The following is a 15,335-nucleotide window of genomic DNA, read 5'->3' as shown; positions in this document are numbered from 1 at the left end:
TGAGCAAAAATACTCTTTTTACATTCCATGATGTGAAATTGTACTCTTTCACTGACCTTAACTTTTCACTATTTTTTTTTTTTAAGATCTTTGTTCATTTTAAAATCAGGAAATGTTCAAGTAACGTTACCTTTAAATGTCACGATAATCTTACACTGTTGGGACATCGATATATATATATATTCTTTTTATTTTAGTCATTTTGTAAATAAGAAAAATACCAAACAAAGACAGTGTGCTAAGTTGACGACATGGTCGAATATGGGTTTTATCTAATATTACATACTAATATTGATATACTTGAATATATTGAATTAGAGTATTTATAAGGAATGTCACAAAAAACTACATTGATTTTTTTAGCAATAAATGGTTATTAAATAAATCTTGTACAATTTCTATCGTTCACTATTTAGTTAAACCACCATGTATCATTATTTATCATCATTATTTATTAATAAAAATAAATTTTGGGTGTATTGGTCCTGTTTTTTCAGCACAAAAATGAATAAAAGAACTCACTATATTTTTTATTAAATACTGATTTTAATACAACTTCTAATAAAATATATCCTTTGTAAACATCATGTAAATTATTAAAATCAGCAGGAAGGAACGAAACAAAAATAAAATGATAAACATCGTTAACTTATGTAGCGCAAACAAAAAAAAATATATATGAGAGTTCCTGTTAAGAAAGAAAGGAGGTTTAGGTACTTTTGTAAAGGGTACCAAACGTATAAAACATCCTCATAACATTCAGTTACTCGAAATGACGTCGACACGATCGAACAATGAAGCAATTATAATAGGGTAATGGACACAGGACATAAGCGAACAAAGCGCTGACTTAGTCCATTTCATTGATCAAGTCTCGAAGGTTGTGGATCAGTCAGCAAACAGAAGCGGCGCGTACGCACGCCTCCACTATGATCTCGATCGGAGCGCTACTTACGATCGCGTGCGCGGTATCCGCCGTTGAACATAACATTATTAACAATACAAACATTGACCAACAAGTTTTAAAAAGACTAAGTACTTTTTTAAATGCGAGTGGTACTTTAGATCCCCGAGATATTGCTCGACTTAACAGGACTGCTCAGAACTTACGTCTAGATAAGGATTTGATTGCTAAACTATCTGAAACAATAAAAAATGATATGCGCAATGTTAAAAAAACTGAAGATTTAGGGTATAATGTATATGACGACGGTGCTGAGGGTGGGAGAAGGGAGCAGCCAAAGTTAAATGCAGTGGACGAGTCCCCAGATTATGCCTCTTCTGTGGTGCTTGCCAGTGATTTATTATCACTTACAAGTGCTGTGGCGAATGTAAAGGAGAAAGTCTGCAGGGAACAGGGATACAGATTTTTGGATGGGCTAATCTTGAACAAGAGATGGGCTTTGAGAAGTAAGTCATTTTTTTGTTATTAGTATTTAAATATTTAGATCTTGATTAGACAAAATACAAAATGCTTAGATGATCGAGAATTATTTTTTATTTGTTGGATAATTTTAATTTTATTTAAAATACCACAAAAGATAATATTCTAATAAAAAAATAATTTGTATATTTTTGATTATAAGCGGAAGTCAGTCACTTTTATTTAATAACAATAAAACTCGAAATAAAAAGGTACTAGAGATGTTTGGTAGATATTGGATCGCTCTAAATTAAAGATTGCATTAATTTATATAAATTAAATGAATGTTTTTGGATCGATATTGTTATTTAAATGTAAAAGAATAAAACTGATAAGCCATTACAAAGACAAGAGTTTTCCTTAAAACGCATAGTAATTGAATTAACATTGAGAAAGGTTTTCCACTGTTAGTCATTAATGAGATTTTATTTCAAGGGTGAAAAAAATTATAGTTTTAGTTTTAAATTGTTGTCCTTTCTTCCTTAATCCTTTTAATTTGTTACAATTATCATGTACTACTTATAATATGATTATTTATTATAATGTATCCAAACATATATGTATTTATTGTAGATCTATCTCAGTCGTTCGTCACGTTAATCATTTTTCATTCATCAGATTGATAAAATTTTGTAAATCGATTTAAAATAGAAGAATATGAATTTCTCTAAGACCATCTGTGTCAGCGAATTGAACTCTCTCATAAGTTATTCTTTTGCTAAGTACTAATTATTATTGTCCTGTTTCGGTTTGAAGGGTGAGTAAGCCCTGTTCTCACATCGCCAATGTAGGGAATGGTTAATTTTTATTTCTTGTGCGTCTGTGGACTATGGTGATCAAGTACTAGGTGGCTCACGTGTTAAAAAAAGAAGTACTTATGTTTTTATTTATATTTACGAATATAGTTTATCGTATTTAATGTTATTCCCAGTGTATTAAAAACATAAAGTGAAACAATAGTAACAAAGAGTTTTAGTTTATATTTGATGGTTTTTTTACTTTTTATTAAAAACATAATAAATGAACCCAATTAGTAATTTTTACTTTATCACTACTTGTTCTCATCTTCCGGTTCCGATAATTTCCTTACAATCTTGTATTTTATTTATAAAAAATATAATCTTAATAACATTCAAAGCAATGACGCCTCGTCTTATTTTCTCTACTCTCAGTTTATTCATTTTCATCCAGATGCAATATAATGAGGAAATTTTATTAAAATTCCTTTCACCATTTCATCCGGTCATTATTTGTATGATAGATATTTTTTTCTATTTCAATTATGGAAGGCGGACTTGCAAATGGGCCACATAATAGTAAGTAGTAAACCCCACTCATACACCCAAGCACTTATGTAACCATTCCTTACAACGTCAATGTACCACCAGCCTTGGGAATTAAGATTTTGTATCCCTTGTGCCTGTAGTTACACTGTCTCACTCATCCTTCGAACTGGAACAAAAAAATACTAAGTATTGCTATTCGCCGCGCACCGCTGGAATTTAAAATTAATGGTACCCATCTAGACGGGCTTGCATAAAGCCCCACCAACAGTGATTTCTTAATTTTCATATATACTTATTAAAGTCACCACTGTAAATAATGAGTATGTAAATAAATGTATTTAATTTTACATTACAGTATTTATAGTATTCCGTCGAATGCTTGTATATGCACTGCACACAACATATTATTATACAGTAATGCAAGTTGGTCCTTGTTTACGGATTGTTATACGTAGGTGACTGAGAAAACGATGTTAGAATATAAACAATCATTATTCGCATACAATGTCACAAATAGGTTATTATACATTCACTTTTAATGTGGATGTTTTAATTTTTATACTTAGAACCGTAGTTCCGTTTCAGAGTTAACGTTCTAATTAAATTGGCACTAAAAATTCGCTAACAAGATTATAATTGCGAATGAGATCTTTTTGGGCAGATGGAAGATGTATGCACTGAACAAAAATATTCAATTATAATTAAATGTATTGTATTTGATTATAAAAAAGATGAACCACTTTCATCTTAACTGAAGGTCAACCGTTCAAATCTAAGGAAGGGATATCGCGCTTATCAAGAGCTGCGTAAATGTTTAGAATTCTTAACGTGTTCTGCGGTGAAGGAAAACATCGTGACGTAATCGGTATATCAAGGAAAGAACTCTATATTGATATGTATATATCAAGTGTTACTGGAGTAATGAGAAGTTTCCGAATCGGTCTTATAATGTTCTCCTGGCCGTAGTTTAGTTGTTTAGTGAATTTCAAAGAGTAGCCATCTGAAGGCAATATTACACTATATCAGCATAAATAAGTAGTACGGTAATTCGACGGGATGACAATCCGATATAATTGAAAAGGCATTAAATTCAGTGGAGAGTCATTGTTTTTACGTGCTTTCCGAAGCGAAAATTTAAATGAATACTCATATTTCTTATTTCAATGTTTTTTTCTGAATGGCTGGTTTGAATTTTTAGGCAGAAAATAAAATTTATTTAGCATTAGCAGTCCGTAAATGTCCCACTGCTGGGATAAAGGCCTCCTCTCCCTTTGAGGAGAAGGTTTGGAGCATATTCCACCAAGCTGCTCCAATGCGGGTTGGCGGAATACACATGTGGCAGAATTTCGTTGAAATTAGACACATGCAGGTTTCCTCACGATGTTTTCCTTCACCGCCGAGCACGAGATGAATTATAAACACAAATTAAGCACATGAAATTTCAGTGGTGCCTGCCTGGGTTTGAACCCGAAATCATCGGTTAAGATGCACGCGTTCTAGCCACTGGGCCATCTCGGCTCACAAAATTTATTTACCAAATTCAAATTCAGTACTTGGGTACTCTAAGCCGTATACAGCAGCCACAAAATTAATATAGGCGGTAAAAGTCCTCCTAAATAGGACATGACGCGATTGCCAAACATTAAAATATTTATTAAGTAATAAATAGCAGACCTTACAGTTCAGTATCAGAATATGATCAGCTAAATAATTCGAACTACAATTATATTGAAATACAATGTTTATACATAAGAAGTATCATTGTTTGTTTAAATAATTGACCTTAATAAACGAACGTCACGAAATCAAACGTGATCGAAAAGAAAACAAATGACTGTGTTGTGATTTAATTTCACTCAAATTGGTTTAAAAGGTTTAATTGAATTGCAGTCTTAGTAACGTTTTTTTTTATCTGTGAATAATGTGGATTCATATCATTTTGATATATCACTGGATATTAAAAAGAACGTTATTTGCTTTTTGATCACAAAAAGGTTACTTTTGAGGATAACATTTTATCGTAATGTCTATAAGATTCAATAGAAAAATATATTTAAACTAACAGGGTGCTTCACGAGGTTTTTAGTGGCGTTTTTTCATCATCATTATCATCAGCTCATATTCATCCACTGCTGGACATAGGCCTCTCCAAATGCAGGCGTTTTTTATTGCAAGTAAAATTGTATCCAAAGTTATTTAAGCAAATTATTCAAAATAATCAATTACCTCTTTAGAAAAAAGAAACACACCCTAAAAGAGTAGTAGGTTAGGAAGAAATCCCTTAAAAAAAACTTTGAACTTATAACGTAATTTATCAAGAAATGTTAATCTCAGATCCAAAAATGCCTTACAAATGTAAACATACGTCGTGCATTTAAAACTTCATACAAATTTCTCAATTAAAGATAAAATATACTTTACAATCACTAATTTGGTATGTTATTATGTATAACGAAATAATAAATGAAAGGTGACGTGGATCGTATTTGTGATGACCTTTTTATTACTCAAAGTGTTTACTTACAATTGTATCCGCACAACACCGATTAAAATATACGTTTTGAATAATATACTAATACAGATTCAATCAATTGGACGCAGTTAATTTTATACAATATGCTTCATCAGTATTTTTCCCCGCGATTCAAAATTCTCGATAACTAACTGGTTTATGCTAATCGCTTCACGAACTCATCATAGTATGAAAAGACGCGCCCGCAAAATTATTGTCATGGAATTAAGTAAATGAGTGTTTAGATGTGATATAAAAGCGTATACGTATAAAGTATGTATCGCTTCCAGCATTTAAGCATTTGATGCATCCGTATACTGGCAAGAAATCAGCTCACTAGTAAAAGTATTCCCGAAGAAGATTGTATTAAAGTATTACTAAAAATAACGTAAGTTGACATATCACCAGAGCAAGTCCGTATTGCATTAATAGGTATGCTATTAAATTCATTAATTACCAGTTATGTGTAATACGTCTTACTATTTTGCGCAGAGCGTTTTGATTAATTATACAGTAACGGTTACAAAATATATAATTAAAATAATGTATAAAATACGTTACATTCTAGTTACATCAAATTAACGTAATTAATTTAATAAGGATTAGTAACGTGAAAACTTTTCAATATTTCGTTATATTCAAAATTATTCAATAATTTTATTATAATTACTTTATTATGAAACGAATCATAGTTACATGAATAAAATGCACTTATTGAAACCAATAAGCGCTCGGCTTCAAATTCTGGGTCGATCCTAAAATTTTTGGAGGTATTTCAAGAAATTCTCAACAATAGCTTGGTGTCAAGAATCTCGCAGAGGTACATTTCTCTTGGTAAATCCGTAACTGTGCTTCTTCGCCGGTGAGTTGCAAATCCCATCGCAGTGTGACAAAAGATGCAGACGTACGCACTAGAAGTATGAAGACCGCTGATTCATTATTTTGATATAGGACAAAGATACATATGATTTTTTTAAAAAATGTAGCATCGCATCTTAGTGTATCTGTAAAAATATCTACAAATCTCTCAAACGTTACAATATTTTCGTACCATAATTATTATTATATGTAATATGTTTTGCCATATATCGTCCAATATCGATATGAACATAACTATTTACTACTACGTACTACTAACACGAATAACCGTATCTTATTTAATTCACTAATAGTAAATGCATATTTGAAAGTAAACAAACATACACATCCTTATGTCAATCTTTAAACTAAATGTTATCATAATAAAATGTATTATTTGCGAGTCGAAGAATTCAAGTAGACTCAGAATTTGACAAACAGAAGCATTATAATGAATATGATTTCAAAATCAATAATAACAAGTTTGTTTAATGGAATCAAGAAAAGATTCGTTCTATTTAGGGTAGTATAGAATTGTTTACCAGCTAAGACAAAAGCGTACCTATAAAAATGCTTCGCAACTTAAAGCCCCAAATCGTACTTCAAAAACGGTCGGTTAACTTCGATACAGGTTTATTAAATATAGGAAGTAGGTATCAATAACTTAAAACAGGAAGCACAAAAATCTGACAGTTATGAATTTGTTATCGCCCAGTGTTATCCAACGCTATCCCGTAATCACCTTCAAAACATCCCATTTTTTAATTAATATTTATCACATTTTGTTTAATGTAGCGGATATCGATTAAAATATAAAAATGTACCGTTTCTGTACCTAATATGGGTTCTTTTGATAATACTTTTTTTTAAAGAATAGTAGCAATGCCTATTAATTAAGGAATTACTAATATCCCTATTTATATCTAAGCTATGTTTATCACTGGTATTAGGAGTAGGGACAAATATGGCCCAAGATTTTTTACACCGATAGGCTTCCCGTAAACTATTGAATACTTCATAATTCAATTCTTGAGAAATGAGATAGCATTTAGCATACCTATTTATAATTTGTAAATGACTTTCTGCTGGGCAAAAGCCTTGTTACCTTTGAAGAGAATGCGAGTTGGTGAATATAGTTCGTTCGATACATGCAGGTTTCCTAACGAAGACTCCATTAACCGAGCATGAGGTGAATTATAAGCAAAAATGTTTGAAGTAATTGGTTATTTTACTCTGTTGTGACCGAAATCGTTTAGATATATCAAACAATCTATTTTATAACGATGTCTCTTGCTACTGATTTGTTTAACCTTATTTTTCTAAAACAACAGTTCTTTAATCATAATATGAATTATAATTAAGTTTCATTCTCGGCTTCGTCTCGAAAGATGAAAGGAATTTATAAACCAGAAACAAATTGTACTTGAGGTAAAATAGAGATATTCTGAATATTCATTATCTTTGATAAGAATAAATTTACTTCTACGATTTTTTAGATGTAATATATTGATTAGTAATACTTTGTACTTAGATTTTTGTAGTTTATACTAAAATAAAGCATCAATAATTATGAGACCACTGTTTTAGCATAATTTAATTTTTCTGTCCACCTTTTACTTACTTATAAAGCAATATATGTATACGATACATTAAATCAACAAGTAGCGATAAAAGAAACAATTTCGTACGGCATATAGCACTTTTGTAATATTCTTTTCTGTCGTTCGAATATTTGTGTAAGAAATTGCTATTTAAAGAGCGGTTTCTTGGACATAGTCTATTTAAAATTTTCGTTTCTTTACAATTAGTGTGTTTTTCTAATAAAATTTGGTCAGTAATTTTAAAAATAAAATATATATATGTATTGTCAATGGAAAGGAAGAAACGTTAGTGTCAAAATTGTACGTATGGCAACTGTAGTTAAAATAAAAATAAAATGATTCTGGTATATTTTATAAAAATAAAATAACAACGCTATTTTAATTTGAACTAAATCTCTTTAAAGACAAAATAAGAAAATGTGGTATAATGTTTTGAAAAATGTTCATTCATTCATAAGGTTAGATATTAATAACATTTTATTTTTTCATTTATGGGTGATTAATTTTTTGTTGTTACTATTAGTAGTTAAAGCCTTTGCTTAGCTGATCCTTTTCGGATTTGCATGTGTAAAATTAGGATCTACATAAAATATTTACATCGCAATGTCTATAACACTATTTATTGATTTTCTGGTGCACGGTTTCTTTGGTGCACGCAAGTACACAAGCAAGTACACACACACACACACACACACACACACGCACGCACGCACGCACGCACGCACGCACGCACGCACACATACACTTATTTTTTATATAATTAACACTTAACCATTCTCACGAATCACTCGATCTAGTGATGATAACGATAAGGAATTCCATTCAGTAGGATTTGAGTTTATTAATTTCAGAGAGACACAGACAGAGGCAGCGGGCCGACTTTGTTTTATTTTAAAAAGAGTCTATATCCTGTGTTTTTGTAAAAACGTAGACGCCGTGTCTGTCACTCAGATGGTCAAATCTTGGACCATCGGTGAGCAGTCTCAGAAGGTGTCTTTGAGTAAGTTTTTTATTATCAAAAAATTTATTGACTAATCACATTTCAAGATATGGTGCTGTGTCGAATGTATCGAATTTTAAAATAGAAACGTATAAGACTTACACATTAATATTCAATACTGGTTTTGTACACAATACAGATAAAGAATATAAAACTAGTATTGAAAAATATTTTAATTAGCGACATTCAAACATGTTTCGAGTTTCGATTTAAATTAATAAAGATTCACGATAATTATTTGTATTTATACTTAATAGAAACATATGAGATTTTATATGGTAGGTGGATGTGCTAATGTGCCACCTGATGGTTAGTGATCATCACCGCCCATAGACGTGAGCGCCGTAATTTTAACCATTCCTTACATCGTCAATGTGTCACAAACTAATTTATCCTTTGTGCATGAAGTTACATTGTTTCATTCGAAAGATTAATATAATGCAAACTATTTAAAGACTAAAAGATTTCTTGTAATTAAACTCACTGAATACTGAGACAGCTACCGTCATGCCCGATGTAGGGTTATGCGAAATGGTTAGTGTCAATGTTCTTTATGAGACGAGCTATTCGTTAACGTAACGTATTGTTTTTTTTTTATTGAAATCTTAAGGAGTCGCGGACAGGTCTTATAATTTGGTGATATATAACCATAAATACCAGATAGAACGAGTTGTTGATTCGTATCCCTTTGCGTTTTTTTAAAAGTCAAAATCAAGTTTTTAACCTAGCGACTTTAAATAATAATTATGAAAAGAGGATTTGAAATGTTTTTAATTAATAGAATAAAATTGTAACATTGATTAAGGTTTGATATATTTTTTTAAAACATTAGTTGGCGGACGGGCAATTTGGCCAACTAGTAAATTGCCGCCACTGTCCAAAGACATTGGCGACATTGACGACACGCTGTTAGAAATTTAAACCATTTTACATTGCTAAAGATTGCCAAAGATGCCAACCTTGGTTATTGGAACAAATATCTTTGTTAGGTCCCTTGTACTTATAATTATACGGGCTCATTCATCCTTAAAAACGGAACACAACAGTTATTGCTGATTAGTAGTAGAATATATTATATGGTATATTATATAGTTTTTCTACAGAGGGGTTATTTAAAGACTATTTTGGAAAATGTTAACAATATTTGTTATACGCTCACTTTTAGTATTGACATCCAAAATTCTATTTTTTTTTATATGTAAATATTTTTAGAATAACAAATTAACTTTTTTGTTAATGGAGTACGGAAATTCACAATTATTTTAATTAGAAAAAAATATCTGTTCAGGTTCTCATAAGTTATTTTATGTAGAATCTAAATTAAGTATTATCTTTTCATGCCATTTAATAGTGTTAAATGATGACAAAATCTGTGTACGAACTGACTTGAATATTGTATATTTTGATAGATCGTCTCTAAGTATCATCTTATAAACACATATTAATAGCCTGCAAATTTTTCACTGCTGGGCTAATGCCTCGTCTCCCTTTGAGGAGAAGGTTTTAGAGTTTTCCACCAATGCGGTTTGGTGGAATCACATTTGGCAGAATTTCGTTGAAATTATACACATGCAGATTTCCTCAATATGTTTTCCTCCACTGCCGAGCACGAGATGAATTTTTAAACACAAATCAAGCACATGAAGATTCAGTGGTGCTTGCCTGGATTTGAACCCGCAATCATCGGTTTAGATGCACGCGTTCTAACCACTGAACCATCTCGGCTCTACACTAACTTATAAACCACTTGTATAAATTGCAAACTATTATCGGCAATTTATATTTACGGAAGTGGAATAAAATTACGATATCTCATAATTTACTCGAATAAGGATGAATACTATAGTTCTGTGTATTATAGTATAGTATGTATAAAATTTAAAGTTGTAGGCGTACGCAGACCAGCTGATGTGGCCCAATAGTAAGAATACGTGAATCTTCATCGGGTTCAAATTTAGACAAGGTTAACTGAGTTGCTGTTCTTTGTTTGTGTTTATAATGAATAAATCCCAATGAAGCACTAATTAGAGGTGTTAATATTTAAAAGAGAAAACCATTTTTATAGTATATACAATAATGCTATGTCTATTATTTTAAAAATAATAAAATTAAAAAGTTAATAGAAAAATCATATGAGTTAGCCAATAAAACTGAACCAGCTACTGTTCTAAAAATGAAATTGCACGTTACAACGTAGAGCTATGATGTCTAAGCAAAGTTGATTTTGTCCAGAAACCAAGTCTGCAAATCTGCACATATTTAAACGTCGATCGATATAAATAGCTCCAGGTTGTACCAAGTAATCTAAAACCTGTTTCATACAAGCTTAAAGAGTTTAATAATGATCGTAAAACCATTTAAAAAATAAAATAGTAAATTTTATATTATTTAGACATTTTACAGTTTAACCTTTGCCTATCATATTATCAAACAACGATTATAAATTTTTTTCGGAAAAAATATCTTATACATGAAATAAGAGGCGAGATGGCCCAGTGGTTAGAACACGTGAATCTTAACCGCTGATTGCGGGTTCAAATCCAGGCAAGCACCATTGCAATTTTCATGTGCTTAATTTGTGTTTATAATTCATCTCGTGCTCGGCGGTACAGGAAAACATCGTGAGGAAACCTGCATGTGTTTAATTTCAACGAAATTCTGCTAAATGTGTATTCCATCAAACCGAATTGGAGCGTAGTGGAATATGCTCCTAACCTTCTCCTCAAAGGTAGAGGAGGCTTTGGCCCAGCAGTGGGAAATTTACAGACTGTTAATATAAAACATGAAATAATTGTGTTAAAGTTTATGTAATATGTGAAGATAATAATCTTTGAGAGTAAAAATAGCGGTAGTTTTTTTTGGAAATAGACTGAAGTCTATATCATCATTATGTTTATTTATTCAGACCTCCAACAGTTGTATAGCTGTTTAAAATTATTAGCTGTATTAAAATTTGCTTAAAAATAATTAAACGAGTGCAGCATATGATCAAAAGTTTTTTTTTATGTTTTTCAGGGACTTCAATAAGCTTAAATAATAGAGGTAACAAATTTACGAGTATGTACAAATAAAAAAATAAAATAAACGCTGATTAAGTTCTAAAGTAAGAACGACATCACATTTTTTATCACGATGAGAATGTGTTACTTTAATTTTATAAAGTGCATGTCTTGAAAGTATGAACGTACAAATTACATCTTATATACATATAATAAAATTGGAGTGTCTTTTTGTAATATTAAAACAACCGCTTTTTACTAAATGCTTATGTATGTATATACGGTACATGCGCCAAATTAACATTTTTTTCAATTTTTATCTGTCTGTCTGTCTGTTTGTTTCGGCTAATCTCTGAAAAGATTTTAACGGGACTTTCACTGGCAGATAGATGATGTAATAAGGAGTAACTTAGGCTACAATAAAAATTTTTTGTTAAATTCAAACGCGAACGAAGTCGCGGGCACAGTACATTTAAAAATACCGGATCAAACTTTGGTAACGTCAAAACTTTATGACTTCTTAAACTTTGGTCTTCCAAGTTTTCATACTCAGACTCATACAATCTTCGAAAGTAGGAAGTTGAACATGAACTGATTCTTCGTTCTACATAACCATATACCCTTGTTGCTATAAAGGCTTATAAGGTAGATTCTGGTTTATAAATAAATTCGATACCAATAACTAACTGCGAAATTTGTAATCCCGTATCTTGGATCGCACGCAAAGTCGTTCCTCATGGTCGCTCTTTAACTGAGTCAAATCACCGTCCTATCAGAGTAAGGGAGAGTAGTCCGCCGCGGACATAATTAGAATATACAAAGTATAACTTAGATACAAAACAAAAAACTACAAATTTTTTTTTTAATTTCTTGATATTGGAACGTTCTCTACCAGCCAATCATCAATTTAGTAAATAGTCGTTATACCCATTTTTTTTTACGATAAAGTTTTCAAAACCAATAATAACTTTTCACTTTAACGTTTCACTTGACAAAAATGTTGAGTCAACTGACTTATGTCGTTCGAATAAAATTGTTTACATATACAAAATTGTCATAATATTTTTACTAATACTAGTTTCATTAGAAACCCAAGGTCTTCAACGGAAATAGTGTATAAGGAATATTACGTATTAATTATCTTGTTATTTATAAACATTTACATTTTCAAATATCAATGATAAACAACATGTTAATCTAGTATTTAACTTACACCAATGGTCTTATTCAAAGCGTTTGATTATTTCCGGTAATTTTAAAAAAGGAATTCTAAAATTTATAGAAACAATAATAAATATATGTAGATTATTCAATAATACAGCTTTGAATATTTAAATCTACACTATCAATGATGCTTAAAGTTACCATCTGTTCAAAATGTAGATTCTACCGAAAGCAACCGGTCTTGAAACTAGTAGTAGTTTTATAATTTATATAAATCTATACTAATTTTATGAATGCGAAAGTAACTTTGACTGTCCGAACTAATGAACCGTATTTGATGAAATTTTGTATCACGTAAACTTAAGCTTCAAGGATACTATTTTAGGCCAAGCTCCTGACGAACAACCCCTAAAAAGGGATCGAAGTAGTGGGTAACGAATACTTATGAGTTAAAGAAATTTTATATCAACCATATCTTGAAATCGGAACTGTTTGTCTGATCGCGTAATCTTTTGTTTGAATAAAAATTTTTTTAGTATTTTTTTGAATAAAAATGTTAATATACTAAATATTAGTGTATGGAAACAAAAAAAAAAATGACAGTTTATTGATGTTGAACGTGATCAATGGGAATAGTGTCAATACTAAAGTATTAGTGTAAGTTATCGATACCGTTGTTACTCTACCAGTAATAACTAGTTTGTAAGGTTGTTGAACTATCTAAATATCGCTACTTTTGAAAAGCAAAGGTTGAAATTATATACACAAACATATATTAACAGTCTAATAAAGCCACATACTGGCGTCATTTTATCTTGTATTCCTTTTTTTTCTTGAGACAAACAAGCATGTTAGCCACCTAATGGTGAGTACAATAAAATATAGGCAGTACGATACAGATCCCCTTTACAAAGGCCTACGACCACCGAGGTGATCGATAGTAACAGTTACCGATATTTACTCAATCTAGGGTTCAATGACATGAAAACTAGTCTATATAAATGTTCCACTAATTCGTATTAAACTCGTTTTATATCAGATTCTGTTATGCCATTACTTATCAAATACTCAGTCCGATCAATATCAAATAATGCCTTACTTTCGTGTAAAGTAAAACTAGAGTTTAATTATAATTAATCTTAGTTAAGTTTTATTATGTTATGTCTTATAATGAATTCGTCGTGATCGATCTCGGCCACGGTACCCAAATTCAAGGGATACTAGCCAATTACGCAAGACATAAGTGCACAAGTGTGTGCGTATGATGATCTCTCTATTCCCTCACTCTCGTTATCCAATGAGACGGCAAATCCGGGAGGGCTTAAGCGCAAGACCAACTTCATTATGAGCTTTCTGCAGTACGGGAATGTATACACTTCCAGCTTACAGACTTTGGGCTGTTATTGATAATAATTATAAATATTTATTATTATTTTGTATGGTCCAACCTGGGAATCTGCAGCCTTATCTAGCCACTAAACCAACGAGGCAGTTATTTTATTTTATAAAATTGGTATGTGTAAGGTCAAACAGCCCACCTAATAAAATGAAGTAAGTGGTCACTACCGCCCGTGGAAATTGGCGCTGGAAGCAATATTAATCATTCCTTACATACACGAATAGTAGAGTTATTTTGAGGGCCTACCTTGTCGGGCTTGCGCTTAATGAGAGTGCAAAATTAATTATGATATGTTGACATTAAATTGAATACCTGTATTAGATTAATATCACTTAGAAATATTAATGACTTCCCGTATCAATTTTATTTCCTGACATGTATGTATTAAAGCGGAACATTCGATTTAAAATGCTATCCGTAAGAGATTCAATTTCCTCCTGAAAGTACAAAAATCTTATGAAACTGTGTATTGAAAATCATTAAAAAATTTGATATTTAAAACTGCTTCTACAGTTAAACAGTTAAACTTTTAGTTTATGGTAGAGATTTGTGCAAGCACGTCTGGACGGGTACCTCCCGCTCATCATATACTGCCAAACAGCAGTACTCAGTATTGTTGTGTTCCGGTTTGATTTCATTCGTGTACCTACTTATATCATAAAACAAAAAATAAACAATTGTGCATTTCCGTGACGAATTAATTTGTTAATTTTATACATCAAAATTAGTTTTGCTTTATTTTGATTTTAATTTTATCCTGCACATTGCACATTAATTATTCAATTGAGTTAAAGATTTATTAACTCACAAAGGTGAGCCTCGTCTCGTTAAGTTCTCGTTTTATTATTACAAATTTAATTTAATTAAAAGTTTATGTTGATCGTTTCACGCACATTAAGACATCATAAAACCACGAACATTACTCATGCTAATTCACGCTGATATTTAAAAGTGGAGGGACGCGTCTTCGTGAGCGAATCACTACATAGTATAAAACAAAGTTACTTCCCATTATCTGTCTGTCAAAGTCAAATTCAAAGCTGTATTATATTAAGTATCAGCATTGCACTCGTGCGAAGCCGGGGCAGTTCGC

General features: G+C 31.3%; 1 protein-coding gene across 1 annotated transcript in view; it reads left to right on the top strand.

The window, feature by feature from the left end:
• The first annotated feature begins 899 nt into the window (after positions 1 to 899).
• LOC125077928 (nose resistant to fluoxetine protein 6-like) overlaps positions 900 to 15,335 on the top strand; it is a 52,618-nt gene continuing 38,182 nt past the window's right edge. Inside the window, exon 1 of the mRNA XM_047690046.1 lies at positions 900 to 1,410. Within this exon, the coding sequence (XP_047546002.1) occupies positions 930 to 1,410 (481 nt within the window). The 5' untranslated portion in view covers positions 900 to 929. The remainder of the gene's footprint in view (positions 1,411 to 15,335) is intronic.

This window comes from Vanessa atalanta, chromosome 4, assembly GCF_905147765.1.
Source record: "Vanessa atalanta chromosome 4, ilVanAtal1.2, whole genome shotgun sequence".
Taxonomy (NCBI): domain Eukaryota; kingdom Metazoa; phylum Arthropoda; class Insecta; order Lepidoptera; family Nymphalidae; genus Vanessa; species Vanessa atalanta.
Note: the sequence above shows the minus strand (reverse complement) of the source record. Positions and strands in the feature narration are given on the sequence as shown.